This window comes from Oryctolagus cuniculus, chromosome 3, assembly GCF_964237555.1.
Source record: "Oryctolagus cuniculus chromosome 3, mOryCun1.1, whole genome shotgun sequence".
Lineage (NCBI taxonomy): Eukaryota > Metazoa > Chordata > Mammalia > Lagomorpha > Leporidae > Oryctolagus > Oryctolagus cuniculus.
In genome coordinates, this window is record NC_091434.1 from 145,571,691 (window position 1) to 145,590,018 (window position 18,328).

Here is an 18,328-nt window from a genome sequence, read left to right on the forward strand (position 1 = left end):
AAAGAATTTAACTTGCCTTTTCTTGATAACTACTATCTTAAACATGACCAAAGCCCCCAGCAGTTCTATTCCCCCCTTTTACTTCTCTGCATTATCCTTTAAATTCCAATATCTCTGTTAACTATTGAACATATTCCTCTGGCCATGGAAGTAGGCATGACATTTAGTTCATTCACAGATTTTTTTTTTTTTGACAGGCAGAGTTAGACAGTGAGAGAGACAGACAGAGAGAAAGGTCTTTCTTCTTTGGTTCACCCCTAAATGGCCGCTACGGATGGTGCACTGATCTGAAGCCAGGAGCAGGGTGCTTCCTCCTGGTCTCCAATGTGGGTGCAGGGCCCAAGCACTTGGGCCATCCTCCACTGCACTCCCGGATCACAGCAGAGAGCTGGACTGGAAGAGGAGCAACTGGGACAGAATCCAGTGCCCCAACCAGGACTAGAACCCGGGGTGCTGGTGCAGCAGGCAGAGGATTAGCCTATTGAGCCGCGGCGCCAGCGATCACAGATATTCTTTATTGATGACAACTTTTCCTTATGCATCCAGAGACATCTATCCTTTTTGTTGATTTTGATATCTTTTTCAAATGATGGAAAAAAAGATTAGCTCTGTGGTGAATGAGGTATTCTATTTAAAGAAAAACTATTCTCAGCACAGAACACTTTTACAAACTGTTTTCCACAAAGGATGCAAATACTAACGTCATCTTAAGTCCGTAAGACTCCCATATGGGAGAACATCAGGAATTTCTGTAGTTGCTATGTATACTGACTGCTTATACATTTACATGGCTCAACCTTTTGGTTACTCTTTATAATTGGGACAGTATTACTAAAACACTTAATTTTCACAAGAAAGTCCCTCGATGACTATCTTTTATCCAGATGTAGTTGTATTTTATTCAGAAGACCTTTTTTGTTTCTTTGAGTAATGTATAAATCACCTATCTGTCAATATCAAGGAATTAAATGGATATGCAAAACTAGCCAAACTCCTTATCAGCTTAAAATTACAACTAAAATGCTTCTTCAGGATTTTTACTAAAACTGGATGTGTTTATCTCACATGAGTGAGGAGAATGCATTTTGTGTTAACCATCTTTCTACCGTATTCAATTTATTTGTGATATTCAATAATAAAAGAAGATAAACTGTTATAAAAATATAGATTCCTATAGTTTAATTTGTTAGTCTGCTTTCAAAGTAGAACAGCACTCATACTTACAGGACAGATTCTTGCAATCATGGAATGAATCTGTTTTGTACTCCTGTTGTTGTCGGTTAGTTTCTCTTTGAAGAAGAAGTACACCTTAGCATCATTTGGATCGGTGCCATCAGGGATGACATGTGCGTCCACAAACATGGGTTCTAGAACAAAAGAGCAAGACTATCCTCATGATGAAGATCCATCCTCTGTTTCTCCAAGTAGACCCCAGGTACATCCATTCAAAACTTTGTAAAGAGGAGTAATTCAGCGCTCACAGGTAAAGTTTCTAAAAGCAAGATTTATAATCATCAACCCTGCCACATTTGGAATGTCAAGTACCACAAAGTAGAGCTATAAGATGAAAGTTTAAACTACGTTTTTCCATCTGCAGTACACTCTTGGAAGTGCAGGAAGTTAAAAAATTCTGTGTGCACTAATGAATTCTGGAAAAAAATGAAAAGCTTTCTACCAGTTATTTCCCATGGAATCTGATGGTTGCTTTATTGAAAAAAAAAAATGTTTGTTTTTCTAAGTGTGGTTTTTAATCTAGTGCGCATAAACTCAAATTCACTGAAGCAGAATGTGGAATTGGGAATCCAAGATCTGAAAAACACATTTTTCTTAAAATACAGCAAATGAAATGAAGGGGAAACTTTTCAAGGAAAAAATGCAGTCATTTGAAGACATACAGAGTTTCCTTATTTGAAGAACAAAACAACTTTTAGAATCCTCTATTTCCAGACGTACTGGAAGAATCATTTGAAGAAGTAAATGGACAATCAGTGCTTTCTTGTGCCTGCCTATCAGTGAGGCAAGATATTTAACTGTGGTGAGTCATGCTGAACTGTGCAATGTGAAGTGAACTGCCGAGCTGAGGGTCAGCAGGGAATGTTCTCCAGGGTGAAATGACAAGGATCTTAGTCTGTTTCTTCAACAGCAACTGATGGGAATCAGAAGGCAAAATCAAGTGAACTCTGCTGTTGTTAAGCCCACATGAACACAGGAATTGAAAAATTTAATACCAATAATCATAAAGTTATCCTACCCATGATTTCTATTAAATATTAGTCAGATTATGAAAAATATACAACAGCTTTATCGTTTTAGAATCTATATGTAAAATAAATAGGAAGAATCCATGGATATAATCTATTCATTATTTCTTTTTTTTAGGATTTATTTTTTAAGATTTATTTATTTTTTTGAGTTACACAGAGAGAGGAGAGGCAGTGAGAGAGAGAAGTCTTCCATCTGCTGTTCACTCCCCAGTTGGCTGCAATGGCTGGAGCTGCGCCAATATGAAGCCAGGAGCCAGGAGCCTCTTCTGGTTGTTCTATGTGGGTGCAGGGGCCCAAGGACTTGGACCATCTTCCACTGCTCTCCCAGGACACAGCAGAGAGCTGGATTGGAAGTGGAGTTGAACCGGAGCTTATATGGCGCTACAGGCCAGAGCATTGACCCACTGCGCCACCACAGCATGGGCCCCAAGATGATGCTTATTTATAAATGATATAAATTTAGGAAAATTTCTAGATTTTTCCATTGCTTAAAAATGCAAGCACATTCAAAGATGTAAAATTAAATCTAGTTTTAACTTGTTGCAATTGGCAAAAATGCTTGGGTACTGTAATGCATAAATAATATAATTGTTACTTTTATTTATTCTATTCCTAGGAAGGTTGTGTGACAGTTAATCAAATAAAGAACTTGAATATTGGGTGGATATTTAGCCTAGAGGTTAATATGCCAATTAGATGCCTGGGTCCTGGGCCGGCCCCACCTGCAGTGCTGGCATCCAACATGGGTGGCCCATTCGAGTCCCAGCAGCTCCACTTCCAATCCAGCTCTCTGCTATGGCCTGGGAAATCAGTAAAAGATGGCTCAAGTGCTTGGGCTCCTGCACCCACATAGGAAGACCCAGAGGAAGCTCTTGGCTCCTGGCTTCGGATTGGCACAGTTCCAGCCGTTGTGGCCAATTGGAGAGTGAACCAGTGGATGGAAGACCTCTCTCTCTGCCTCTCCTTCCCTGTGTAACTATTTCAAATAAATAAATAAACCTCTTAAAAAAAAAAAGATGACTGAGTCGCACATGGGAATATCTGTATTCCATATATGACTCCAGCTTCCTCCTAATAAAGACCCTGAGTAGCAGTGGTCATGGCCCAAGTACTGAGTTCTTGCCATCCACATGGGAGATTTGGACTGAGTTTTTGGCTTCCAGCTTCAGTCCTGGCCACTGTGGGCAGTTGGGGAGTGAATCAGGAGATGGGAGCTCTCTCTAATAAATAGTTTTAAAAATTGGAATATGAAATATGAGGCATTTCATTTATTTATATTAAATATTTTAAATTATAGAGCACAGAGTTATCATTACTCATGTCATGGCCAGATATTAAGTTTTTACTGTGCTTTCCTTCTGTCATTCTGGAATTAAACATTAAAGTAGGATACTACAAAGAATGTATAAAATGTTTTCTTACCACTTAGCCACTTGGAATTGTGCTGATCAGTTCTGACAGCATTTCTCTTGGTTAAACTTCGAAAAATGGCAGCATCCGTACCCATGAAATCTATGTACATCCCAGAGAAAAGCTCCTCGTCTATGACAAAGAAAATATCAACAGAAATTTTAAGATTTTTAAAGGTATTTTAATATTCAGGGAGAATGTATTTATTATTAGATCATGACACATAGTACAGAGTGTTTGGAATTGTTAATTAGTTTGTAATTACTTTGCATTGCCCACCAACCAACTACTGGATAACTTTTTTCTGGTCTCATTATCTCTGATTACACACACACACACACAAAGGTACTTCCAAAAGCTTGTGGGAAATGGAATTAAGTGATGCTTGTTTTGATGCAAAAAAAAGTCTGAAATCCATGCATAAGAGGAAGTCTTTAAAAAGTTCATGAAAATACACATTATGAATTTAGAAATGGATTAAGAAATATTTTTGCAAATTGTAAGCTTACCTTTCTATTTCATTTTTCTATAAGAATTCTGAAGTACTCTTATGCAGGAGTATAACTTTAAATGTTTCAGTAAGCTTTTTAAAAAAGATTCTTTTTTTTTTTTTTTTTTTTTTTTTGACAGGCAAGAGTTAGACAATGAGAGAGACAGAGAGAAAGGTCTTCCTTCCATTGGTTCACCCCCCAAATGGCCGCTGCGGCCAGCGCACTGCGCCGATCCTAAGCCAGGAGCCAGGTGCTTCCTCCTGGTCTCCCATGCAGGTGCAGGGCCCAAGGACTTGGGCCATCCTCCACTGCACTCCCGGGCCACAGCAGAGAGCTGGACTGGAAGAAGAGCAACCAGGACAGAATCCGGCGCCCCGACCGGGACTAGAACTCGGTGTGCCGGCACCGCAGACGGAGGATTAGCCTAGTGAGCCACAGCGCTGGCTAAAAAGATTCATTTTTAACTATCTTTATATACAGAAGATCAACTTAGTATATATTAAGTAAAGATTTCAACAGTTTGCACCTACATAGATACACAAAGTATAAAATACTGTTTGAATACTAGTTTTACAAATGAATCTTAATGAGGGGTGGGATGGGAGAGGAAGTGGGAGATTGGATAGTTGCTGGTGGGAGGGAGGTTATGGGGGGGGAACCACTATAATCCAAAAGTTGTAATTTTGAAATTTATATTTATTAAATAAAAGTTTAAAAAAAATGTATCCTTAAAAATGGCGGAGAGTTTCAAGTGTTACAGCACATAAAAATATAATAAATATGTGAGTTAATGCATAAAAAAGATTTATTTATTTATTTGAATGAGAATGACAGAGAGGGAGAGGCAGAGACAGAGAAAGATCTTCAACCTGCTGGTTCACTCTCCAAATGACTGCAATGGCTGGGCTTAGGCTGGGCTGAAGCCGGAAGCCTGAAACTTCATCCCATTTTCACATATGGGTTGGAGTGGCACATGCAGTTGGCCATCTTCAGCTGCTTTCCTAGAAGCATTGGGAGAGCTCTAGACTTGAACTGGCACTCACATGGAATGCCAGGGTCATAGGCTGAGGCTTAACCTGTGTTGCCACAGTGCCAGCCCCAATGATTGATAGTATTTTGTCAATTTTAATGTGGCCTACATTCATGAAATAACAATAAAAAAAACTGTGAGGCTGCTGTGGTGACGAAGTGGGTGAAGCTGCCTCCTGCAGCGCTGGCATCCTATATGGGCACCCGTTTGAGTCCTGGCTGCTCCACTTCCAATCCAGCTCTCTACTAATGGCTTGGGAAAACAGTGGAAGATAGTCCAAGTGCTTGAGTCCCTGTGCCCATGTGGGAGAATCAGAATAAACTGCTGGCTCCTGGCTTCAGATTGGCCCAACTCAGGCTGTTATGGGCATTTGGGGAGTAAACAAGAAGATGGAAGACCTCTCTTTGTCTCTGACTGCCTGTCTCTCTCTCTCCTCCCTCCCTCCCTCCCTCCCTCTCTCTCTCTCTCTCTCTCTCTCTCTCTCTGTAACTCTCCCTTTCAAAGAAATAAGTAAACCTTTAAAAAAAAACCTGCTATGTTCAATCAGTTCGGTAACATCACAGAATTTTTAAGATGTGATTAGAACTTTGTGATCACAGTTTAATTCTCATATTTGACATATGAGAAGACTAAGAATCAGGTTGTTAAAGGACTTAGCCTTGATTCCCAGCTTTTTAGTGACTTTTAAAATTTGAAACCAATTTTCTGTTTCTTATAGTGTTTATGAAAAGAAAATTATTAAGCTCTTTTATTATCTTGTACGTACTGCTATTTCTGATACACATTATATAAAATGCATTTATCATAATTAAGTACTGATAAAAGAATTTTAGTTGCACACAGAGTGCAGTTCACTGGGTGTTTGATTTGTATGTGAGAAGAAAATATATTAAAAATTAAAATGAGTTATCATTATTAGCAGCTGAATCAGATATTTCAACTTGCATACCAGAGTCTTCAAAAGTTTATCATATTATGAAAAAGTACACATGGATTTCAAATTTTTTTACCCAAATAAACTTATTTTTTTCTTTTCATTTGCCATGAATTGTTAAATAACCCATGTATATATAACATTAGACAGTGAGTTTTGAAGATCCCTATGACTTTCCAACCTAGTTAAAGAGCAGTAAGTGTTGAACTGGTAAAAGGCAACACGATGTGTCCCTTGAGCATAAAACAGTGGCTAGATATCTACTTAGAAAGAAGAAAATTTATTAGCTCTAGCCTACTGAAGTGCCATGCAGCTGTGTTCTTTGACTGATGTTCCCGGATTACTCTCCTGGCTCCCTTCAGACTGTGGTCACTTGGCAGGGCGGGGACATTCTGAAGCATGCTAAGCTCTCTGTGTAGTAATAAGGAATACAAGTTGGCCCAGGATAGAATGAAGAATGGCATGCTTCTAATATGTGCTCACCAGGTTATGAACTGGACCCCCCACGAGTTAGAGAGCTGGAGAGGCAGCCTTGTGTCGCCCAGCTCCCCTGCCTAGTCGGGGTCCGGAGCCCATGAAAATAGATGACGGGGAGAGAACAAAAATGTGCAGGAAGGCATCTTTGAGAGGCCTGGCTTCTCTAGAATTCTGTCAACATTTTTGAATTACATAGACACGGAGATTTTGCTGCTGCACTGTGATAACTTTGCAATTATTTATTTCACGTTTGTTATACTGAAGAACCATAAAACTATATACATTATACATTCCTATTGTACAACAGATTGATTAGCATAGCTATCAATGATCACATCTGTTTCCAAGACAGAAGAGAAAAAAGATACTGAGAGCTTGGTGAGTGGCAGACAGGGATAACTCTCTGCCTACCACATATGTATGCTGTACACATTACACAATTGAATGTCACCTTCTGAGGTATGTGGCGAGAATTACACAAGCCTTCATGGGTGTCTTTTACTCTGTTAACTACTGAGTTTAAGTGAAAGAAGTTCTACTTTATTTTCCATCAGTGGAAAATAATTAATGTCACTTGGAAGAAGAATTTTATTTGAGAAGATGGATATTTTTGTCAGGGTTTTATGGAAAGACAAACTTGCCCCTTTCAACTTTAATTCAAACATATTGCCTTTGCCAATTTTACTTCCCATGACCAGAAAAGCTTCATGAGGTTTATGATAGGTTCTTTAAAAGATGACATATGACTTTGGTGTCTTACAATAATAGCTAATTTTAGAAAAGAATGCAGAATTGCACATTGGACAGCACAAGTACATTATGAAATTTAGAATTCTTTTAATTCCTAATGTTCTTGGCATTAAATAGCTGTAAATATTTTAACCAATCTGTGTTATTTAATATATTCCAATGGAAGTGATAAAGCACTATGATATGACAAAGTGAGTTGATCAGAGGAATTTTTGAAGATAGCAAAATAATAGATGGTAAAGATAGTAAAATAGCAAACACAAGCTTATAATAAATATAATCATAGACTCTAATTTTTTGCAGCTTTTAAATCGAGCAAATTACTTTAGGACTTTGTTTGACATACAAATTGTAAATGTTAATCCAAATAACAAAACACAGTATAGGAATATGAGCAAAGGAATTCAAGTCTCCAGTCTTTGAAAAAATCAAGAAAGTCAATTTCTAATTCCCATTTTGTAAACAAATCTAATTCTCTAAGGCCACACAAATTAAACAAATTATGACAGTTTAGTTAGAAAACATTTTATGACTTGTTCTAACCCTTTTTATTTCAGACAATATCCAGTAAGATAAAACCCCAGTACAGCTATGTTAAGAGATATCTGAAGTTTATTTCTATAGCATTTAACTGCAATAAATGAAGACTATATAAATGTAATGACTTTCCAAAACACTGCTTCTATTCAATAATAGTCAAAAATATTCAAAAATAATGATATTCAAAAATCAGACAAAATTGGATGGCTTGCGTTTCCCAGGCTTTCTCTACTTTGTATCCTAACGGTATTCTTTTGAAGTAATGACTGGATCACCTCCAAACTCATATTTACTTAGTACTAGGTGAACCTGTCTTAACTTACTTTCCAGACATGAGAAAGATGAGTTGCCTATTTAAATGAACTGAGCAAGTATTCTATGCACAGTAATTATTTCTCCTCTTTTCTGTTTTCTACGGATGAAATTTAACTATTGGCCACACATAGAGAATGGAAAAAGCATCTAGTACACGTTTGACATGATGAAATCCAAGGTTTGTCTCCAGAGGAAACCACAGTAACAGAATTTTTTCAAAAGTACCTTAATTAATCAAAAGAGAGCATCTTCCAAGTGAGGCACAGAAAGGCAACCAATGATAGAGGTTCAAAAATAATTCTTTTACTGAATGTATTAGCAAGCAGTTGGACCTGTTGCTTAACTAGTATTGTATGGAAAGTGTGAAAAATGCAAAAGGAGCTTTATTATTGCCTCCTTGTAGTATAGTAACTTGTAGACACTCCACAGAGAAAGCACTTAGCAAACACATGCACTTTGAATTGTATAAATGATTACTAAAACATGAAGAATAGTGAGTGTACTTAGAAGACAAACAGCTACTTATAGCACTGAAAATCACTTTATATATTTAGTGATACATACATTTTTTGGAAATAGTTGATACGCTCTGGGAATGGCAGAATGGACATGTTAGCTGAAAATATATCCGCATATAACTTAATCAGGAATTCTTGAAAGTGAGAAATTAAGTTCCCTATTTCTTAGCTCCTCAAATTCTTCCAATTATTGTATCCATGTAGTACCAGCCATGCAATCCCTTAAATGGCCACATCACATTGTATTCATTTTCTTTGCTATTTTCCATTCCCTCCTCCTTTTATGTGCTACTTACTGATCATAACAGAGACCGTGTTCACATTGGGGTTGAAAGAGCAGCGGCCTTTTCCAGATTCACACTTGGAGTCAATCATGAAAACTTGGTCCTTTATTGTAGACACAATTAAAAATATGGTTAACGATGACACACGTAAACAACCATTCTTTAGTGAAATAAAGCATCCTCAAAAATAGTATGCATTTGGCTGCTTACAAATTCCCAATTTGCTATATTAAGACATGTGTCCCATAAAAAGAATCACTTGTAAATTATAAGCGAACCTCACTAGTCCCAGCTCTCATCCTATTATATTCCCCATACAGGTGACCCAAGAATGAGTTCTCTCCAAATCAACATCAACAAAAATCACTCAAAATAAAGTACAATTATAAATCTGAACTAGATGTGTTGAACATTGGCCAAAAGAATAAAAGTGTTTACAGAAGAACAATGTCTATAAGGACTATATTCACAGAATAATCAAGACAGTTTATAAAAATTTTTGTAACTGCTTAATTCTGTTATATAATGCATTATACAAGATTCAACAAAGCAATCCATAATTTGGATTAAAATGTGTCATTTACTCATTTAACAAAAATTTATTGAGCATCTATCATATGTCAAATTATGACTTGACAGTAAAGAAAATACACATTTTTATCCTCAAATAATTTATAATCTAATGAGGAAGGGAGAAAATATATAGAGTAAGTTGAGTATAGAGTATAATACATGATGTTTGGTCCTTACAGAGACTTTAAACAAAAAAAGGGGGAGAGAGAAGGCCAAAGATTAAGGGAACTGAGTTTAATGTGAAATATGGGAATCAGCATATTCTAACCAAGAGGGGATATCCTCTGGGTGTAAGTATTTATCTTTTTCTTACAGAAAATTACTAAAAGATGCTTCTAAAATTCAAAGGAAGTAAAGACTTTTCTTCAGGTTGCATTAAATAATAGAAGGTCTAAATTGTCAAGGGAAGGTTTTAGAATTATCTGGAAAGAGATGTGGACACATTAATATTTTTCAGTGTAAAACAAAGGAATCATAAGTCTAAGGAAGTTTCATCTCATCTTGAGAGTTGGTGTATTGGGAATGGAATGTTTCAAAACACACACTGAGTCCTGGAGAACAGGTGAGTTTTCTATTGCCATAGTCCAGGAGTCAGGTAATAACAACTTGGCCTGCCAGCATCTCGGTGGTCATGGTGAGAACAATAGATATGTGAGAGATTTGGTTGTGAAAATCAACAGAGCCTGTCACGTGACTAGAAATTGGTTGCAGTTCAGGAAGATGAAGGTAACAAAGGTGATTCTGAAGTTCTGACTGCTTGGAGAAACTGAAACTAAAACTAGCTCAACGTTTGTTATACAAGTACTGAGTCTGAGGTACTGCAGGCCATTTCTGAGACACTAGGGAATTATAGGCTTAAAAATAATGCCAGTCCTCTAGCCAGAGAAAGTTCTACAGCACACGATCCTCCTCAGCAAATTCTCTGTATAGACAAGGAAACTAAGGCTTGGCCAGGACCATGTAGCTGAAGGGTGGCAAAAACACAATTCAAATTCTATCCCCTAATCCCTACCCATGGGTGCTTTCCAAAAGGTCTTCATTTGTGAGGTGACTATACTAACTAAATAATTACAAACATGAGGAAAAACAATAAAAAGATCAGTAAGCCCAGTAGTGATGTAAAAGCCAGTTAGGGATTTGACTATACGTGACTGCATGATGAGATGGTTATGTACCATCTGTTCTCTTTCTCCAGTGCACAGAACCCTCATATTTCCCAGTGACTGACCTCCAGCATAGCTGTGATCCACCTTAACAATCACTCATTCAAGTATCCTGAAATAATTCTTTACACTCCTCTCCTAAGAACCCTTCTATACTCTTCTACAGTTCATCAGCCTCTTCTGTTCTTGACTTTATTAACAATTTGAGATCACAAGTTTTAATTTCAGTAATTTTTGCCAAAAATTAACCCTTAACTCATGTTTTCAATTCTGCAAATACTTTCACATAATATTTATTCCAATGTTGCCACAAGTGGCATATTTATTGCTTAAGTCTTTATAGGTATCTCATAAATGAGCCTTGAATCTGTGAATTTTTACTGCATCCACACTCTGGAAGGACATATCTACCTATGTTCTCTAAGCTGGCCTCCAAAATACTAAGCATTTTTTCAGCAAGTAACCCTAAAAGGTCAATTCAAGATACTATAAAGTTGTGCTCACCAACTGAAAATAGACCCTCTATGCTTCTCAGAACCATCTCAAATATGTTTTTTGTCAACTAGTTCTGCTGTCAACTATTTTAAGCCATGGCATGGGTCTTTGGCTAGGCAATTAAGACACCACTTGGAATGCCTACATTCCATATCAGAGTGCCTAGGTTTGAATCCTGGTTGTGTTGTTGTTTCCAGCTTCCTATCAATGTTTCCCCTGTAAGATAGCAAGTGATGCTCAGGTATAGGGTTCCTGCCATCTGAGTGGGTGGCCTGCATTGGATACACGGCTTCCAGCTTCAGTGTGGCCCTGCCCTGCCAATGTGGGCATTTGAGGAGTGGTCAGATAGATAAGATATTGCTCTCTCTTTGTGTGTGCATTGCAAATAAGTGGTTAAATAAATGTCTAAATATTTTAAACAATTTTTAAGGCTTTGTCACTACAGTCAAATCTCATTTTGTCTTATCTCCTAACATTCTCTCACCTCATTTTATTGCCAATTACATTATAGAAAAACAAAGCCCTCTGCTGACACATCTTCAACTTCTCCCCATCAAATATATAAATAACATACATAGGGAAATACATACAATAATACATATAGTCATACATAAGAAGAAATATTTCCATTACTTTGAGGCCAATTATTCAACCAATAGTTTGGGTTTCATCCTGTCCAGACTCCTTCAGCACCATACACTCTTCTTTTGTTATCTCTTTGCCTTCTCTGTTCTTTTGACTTACACTTTCATCTTATTCACAGGATCATTTACACCATTAAATTGCCCCTTCTGCTTCCACAAACCACTACCCTTGGGAACCATATTTCTCAAAGTATTATATAAATACTCATCACTAATTTATGACTCTTCATTCTATCGCCAACCCACTTTTACTGGGCATTCAACCTCAATTGTTCTACTGAAACACTTTTTAATTAGACCTTTAATGAAAATCAAAGTGCACAATTCAGTGTTTATTTTTTAGACTTCATCTTACTTGGATTCTCACTGACATTCAGAAGTTGGTAACCACTTCCATATTTCTAAAAGGACTGATTTTATTGCAAGAAACAGCACTTCTTATTTACTTTCATCCCTATTTATTTCTCTGACTCTTTTCTGTCTTATTTGCAAGTCTCTTTTCTTCCATCTGGTCCATACAGTTAGGAGATCCTCAAATCTTTGTCTTAGTCTCTCTATTCTCTGCGCGATTAAACTCATGCTTTTAGGGGGCTCCTGTTACTCTTATTAAACAGTAAATCATAATACCAGGCTTATATTCAACTGCATACTTGATTTGAAATGGATTCTACAATGGTGTCTCAGACTCAGTAGACCAAATGCAGGCTTGATCCCAAACATGTACTTTTCATCTCACTTTAGGACAATTATATAAGTGAAGAAGCTAAAATTAACAAACTGTCAATAGTGTGGGAAATTAGAAAAGAAAACATAACAAAGTGTTCAGTGGTCAAAGATGTCAATAGTGGTATTGAAAAACAGAGAGCATGACCAATAGAGTTTAATGGTAGAGATGGACCTAAGACAAAGCATACTGATTGAGGTATTCAAGTTGTTTAGTAAGGAAATTTGACCATTACATTGACACTCTTAGTTATATGTGGGAGTGAAAGATTAGGAAGATTTAATAAAGACATGGAGAACAGTAGCACAAAAGCTGGAAACACAGAGCTACTAGTAAGGGTAGCTTCATAATGAAGAAAGAGTTGAAAAAGAGTCATAAAACCAAGACAGTGATTTTTAAAGAAATGAAATAATTCTGTTTATAAACTAGGAAAATTAAAAGCCAAAAGCTGGGGGGAAAGACATGAAGTTAAAAAACAGAGTGAGGAAAGTCGTTGTCAAAGAACTTTATTGATGAGAAAAATGGCCCATTCTTAAACAGTAGGGAAGCTTAGAAAGATGCTGAAATAGATGAGTTCATTGTCTGAAAGAAAGAAAGAAAGAATGAACGAACGAACGAACAAACGAACAAGGGATAATGTGGATGCCTGTGATACTCTTAGTCACCTGTGGTATTGTTGGCCAGGCAAAGGTAAAGATGTCTACCTGATGAATGGCAGTGGCAGGGGCTTACGTATTATTCCCCAGTTGAAAAAGATGTTACAGAGAAAGCTTATGAAATCAACCAGCGAACAGATATTATAATATTCCAAAAACTGCAGTAAAATTGACCAATCCTCTCTCTTTTTTTTATTTTTTTCATAAGTTTGAGGTCATGATTTAGGTGTGTCACCTTATCATTTAAAAAAATACTGAATTACTTGAAAGAGAGGGAGACAAACAGAGTTCCCATCTGCTGGCTCAGTCTGAAAATGCCATGGTAGCTGGTGGGTTCAAGCCAGGACAGTGGAAGGGATCCAAATATTTGAAAGATCATTGCTTCTTTTTAGAGTCTGCGTTGGCAGGAAGCTGAAGTAAGGAGCTGGAGCCTGATTTGAATCTGAGTAGTTCAGACAAGGGTCTGTTTACTGGCACCTCAACCACTAGGCTAAAGTCCTCCCAGGGATGCTTTATTGTTTTCTAGGAACAAAAGATAGGGAGGCAAGATGGCTAGAGAAGGATCACAATTAGGTCTTGATGTAGAAAGGATTCTAGATCTTTCAGATGAACACTATCAAAATGTCCTAGGGAACCTCTGAATCAATCTTACAACATGATGGAAGAGAAACAGTGTTTAATGAAAGTGTGTGATGCTCCAACAGTGAAGTAGGCTCATAAAATATTCTCCTAGAACCATTGAATGTCTATGAGTATAGGCAAAGGCAAGATGGCAAGTAAGGTTTCAGAAATTCAATGGGATAATTAATGACTGCACCAACCTAACCTGTTTCACTTCCAGATTGTTTTTTCAATATTTGACATATGTCATATCTTAATATTAACACAGGGATTTAATGAGAATACTATCTCTTATCATTACCAAAAACAATATTAGAGATGATGAAGAAGAGCAATTTGCTCAATATCAAACTTTCTTCATTATGCAGCCATTTTACTAACGTGGGTCTTTGACCCCATGAACACATTAGATGTTGGATAAAATATTCAGTTCTGTATTACATTATGGCTTGCATATTATACACATAAGGATGATGTCACGGTAAAACTCTTGAATTGGAGTTGACTATCAAGGGAAACACATGAAGCTTAAAAATCATAACCCTTTTCATATCTAAATTGGCTCTTAAGATGGTCACATATTATGTAAGAGATGAAATTAATTAATGAAAATGCTTCCCCCTTTGAAAAATCTCTTTTGAAGTGAGACCAACATAGTTCATATTTAGCTAGGTGATTAAAATTTATTCCATGCTGGTTTTCCAAAGGAGATTATTTTTTTGGACAGACTTTCCAATTAAGGCTTCAAGTGCATGGTGGGCAATTTGTACATGGGAAAATGATTTTATTGGAAATCTGTGTTCTGAAAACTGCTATGCTATTGTTGGCATGTACGGTGACTGCACAGACTTCAGGGGAGTGTCTGACAGATTGCAGACGTCTGAGGCAGTAGTTTATTTAATCAATTGATCACAGGCATGTGGTTCTAATGACAAGCTCAATGTGGCCATCTGTATTCTTCCAAGAAGCATAACTTTGCTTTTTCCTTCAAGCATTTTAATATATCATAGCTCATGGGGTCAAATCATAATTGCTTGGTTATTTTTAAATGGCTTTTTATTCATCAGAAGGTATATATATGTAATTTACATGTCTGAAATGATAGAAATTTAATAATGAAGGAATAGAGAAGGAATCAGTGTTCAATTATATTAGTACCAAAGTATATTAATTTTTGTTAAAGGAAAATAAACTTTCTAAGGCTTATGACTAGCAATATTCTATCTTTTTCACAATTCTAATCTCTGAAATTGAATTAGGTCTTTAAGAACTGGACTTTCTAGATTTAAGTTGCATAATGAAACCAAACAGTGATAGCTTGAAATGATTCAGTTTTAAAAATAATCATATCAAGTAAAACAACACATTTGACCAAAAGAATGAGAAAAAATTTTGGGCTAATGCATGGTTTCCTTACTCAACAATGGTGGATGGGGATAATAAACACAATGTTAAATACCACAGTTGAAATTCAACCAATCTTATATTTGACTTTGCATTAGCTGTGTATTTGTTTAGTCTTTAGCAAACATTGTATCACAATATCCCTTATCATTTTAAGTCATGTACAAGTGAGGCTAAAATAGCCTCATGTAGGGTGATGTTAGTCTACATGAAAGGATGATTTATTAGTTATATAAGTATATAATTTATCAATTATATAAAGCTGTTTTCAGCAAAGATATATGGCATCCTGCTTTGTACATATTTTATAGCTACATGTCTCACAAAGGCTTACCAAATTTGAAAAATGAATATGAAATTTCTTAAAGCAGATTTTAGAAGGTAAGTTTATACTATAAATTTCTATCATTTGGAGCAAATTATTAGTGGAAGATAAAAGGATATAATTAGGAACCTGGCACACAGGATCAAAACCTTAATTTTAAGAGGCATGCAAATATTTTGTGAATTTTGATGATATTTACAAGGTTTTCTCTCAAATAAAATTTTAAAAATCTTTGATACTCACACCAAAACTAACTAAGAGTGTGAGGTTGTTATACTTACCTCCGACCTCCTCCCTCTGTTCAAGTAAGTACAGACTGGGCTGAAGGCACCGCTCCCGCAGACGTACAAATGGGTGCGATTGAAAGTCTGAATGACACGGACAAAGTTCCCACAGCCATGCTGAAAGAATTGGCAAAGAGGTAGTCAGTAACTCCATATGTTTTATTGTAATTTATGCTGATCTATATTAATATGAGATTTTATATGAAAGGTAAGAATGATGTGGCATAAGGTCTGGATAGTTCTATATCTTTGAGAAACTACATGTGTGTCTCACAAAGGTAACATGAAAACAAGCACCTAACCTATAGAGGCACTAAATCAGATATTCAGATTTGGTGCCACTGAAGAAAAACTGCCACTCAACAGACATTTACTAAGCACCTGTCATATGCTAGGTTCTAGTCTCACCTTTCAGGCATCCTCGCTGACTGAAACATACAAAAATCAGTCTTTGCAGAGTTCAGTTGGACAAAGTGGCCAATTGTGCTCCAGTTCTGCTATTTCTGCCTACATTTTTCTAATTAACACATTTATCAATTGTATACATGCCAATGCAAAGTGAGGATTATTTAATGATACTTTGCTATATGCTTTTCTTTCTGACCTTTCTTATTGTTATATTGTTATTGTTAGGAGATATTAGGGTAGTACTAGAAGAACAATATGGTCATTTATTGATTTATTCCAGGAGGAAGGTAGTCTACCTCCGATAGCAAATAAAATGACCTGTCATAGTGTATTTCAATGTTTTACACACTGTGTAAGGCAAGGCTGTCATTTATTTGCTCAAGGAAATACAAAACAATTAGCATAATTTTTTTTTAATTTTTTTTTTTGACCGTCACCTGGCAGGAATACATAACATCTCTGTGACCCAATGAATCATTGAATGTTCTGTCTTTGCTGGGTTTGCAATCCTTTGCTGATTATAAATGAATCCAGCCCAAGATTAAATTTTGTTCTCTTCACAGAGTCGTTTTTCTCTCAAGGAATATTTTTTTAAAATAATTTCATAAATTAGAGACAAAACATATTTTTATAAAAGATTATAAAGAAATATATTAAAAATCAACAGTAACTTTTCCCCTGGGTGGTCAAACAACAGATGTGACCAGGTAGCATGTCCCCCATTTTTCATAATGCACATCTATTATTTATAGTATTGGAAAAGCAAAACTAAACAAACTTGGCTAGAAGTTAACTTTCAATGAAAGTCCATATTATTTCAGTATTTTTCAACTGTTTCTCCATTTATATTCATTATTACTTGTCAGGAAATATTAGCTTCATTTCATACAAAGTAATTTATACAGATGTTTCTACTGTAGATTTTTATTATCAAATAATAAATCATTAACTCTGCTGTCAAAGAAATTAATCCTTACTGACCAGACTATACATTTCATTTTTCTGTTAAGACATTAAGGATTTGTGTTAATATACTGTGTTGCTGTTCCTTGACACCTGTTTACATAGGTACTTGAGAACTGATTCCAAAGCTGCAGATGATTACATGTTCTCTGAAGAAGAGCATGGGAGAAGGACGGTGTGCATGTAGTGTGTGTGTTAAAGGAATCCGTGAGCTCTAAGGCCTGCGCCTATTGTTTTTTCCAGTTAAGTCTAGTTCTTCTGGGAATCTGTATCAAATATGTTTTCATAAGGCTCAGACTCAATCCAATCCTATTAATAACAGGTTAGGTCAGTCTCATCTTGGGTTTGTAGACCGTTTACTGTAATGAATTACTGGCATTTGTAAAAAGAAAGAAATCAGTAACATCTCGTCTTTATTCCCAAAACACTTCAGAATGGTTTCATGTATCTATTTCTATTTATCTACTTATTGTGGATAATATTTATTGGGTGCATTAAGTACTGGATATCTAAATAATCAAAATACATATTCCCAGGAGGTATGAGTTTCTCCTTAGAGTGGACATTTATTGAATACTTACTATATGCTACTTAGGTACTTCACACGCATTCATTCAATTTTTCACAACTCAGCCCCCCTTTAAGTAAAATAAAGCTTATATCCAAGGCCTCATAGGTAAAAACTGAAAGCAGATTTTCCAACATGTGTATGTCTAACATTAAATCCTGTACATTTAGCAACTTTATAATTTGTCATTTGGTGAGGAATCCATACTTTTTATTACAGAAGTTATTCATATCTACATAACTTTGTGTAGTCTTACAGTAGTTACTAACATTTACAGAGTTCATCAATCCTTTGATGTGGGTTTCTTTAATTCTCACAGAAATGCTCAAGTTTACTAGTGTCCTGTCTGAGTGATTAAAACTAGTGTCCTGTTTTAGTGATTAAAATATGGATGGGTGGCAGAAGCTGTAGATTTAATAAGTAACTGAACTGGGACTTGAACATGGCCATGCCATCTTTGTGGGAGAATTTGATTAGAAATGAATAG

The 18,328-nt window shown here is 36.2% G+C and overlaps 1 protein-coding gene across 3 annotated transcripts in view; it reads right to left on the reverse strand.

Moving 5' to 3' along the window:
- The window catches only part of SEMA3C (semaphorin 3C), a 187,435-nt gene that overhangs the window by 70,422 nt on the left and 98,685 nt on the right, over window positions 1-18,328 (reverse strand). For all 3 annotated transcript variants that reach the window (XM_017342732.3, XM_008258295.4, XM_070071246.1), the window contains exons 5-8: window positions 15,900-16,019; window positions 9,026-9,116; window positions 3,687-3,806; window positions 1,225-1,367 (exon numbers count right to left, since the gene is read on the reverse strand). In XM_017342732.3, coding sequence (XP_017198221.1) covers window positions 1,225-1,367; window positions 3,687-3,806; window positions 9,026-9,116; window positions 15,900-16,019 — 474 coding nt within the window. The remainder of the gene's footprint in view (window positions 1-1,224; window positions 1,368-3,686; window positions 3,807-9,025; window positions 9,117-15,899; window positions 16,020-18,328) is intronic.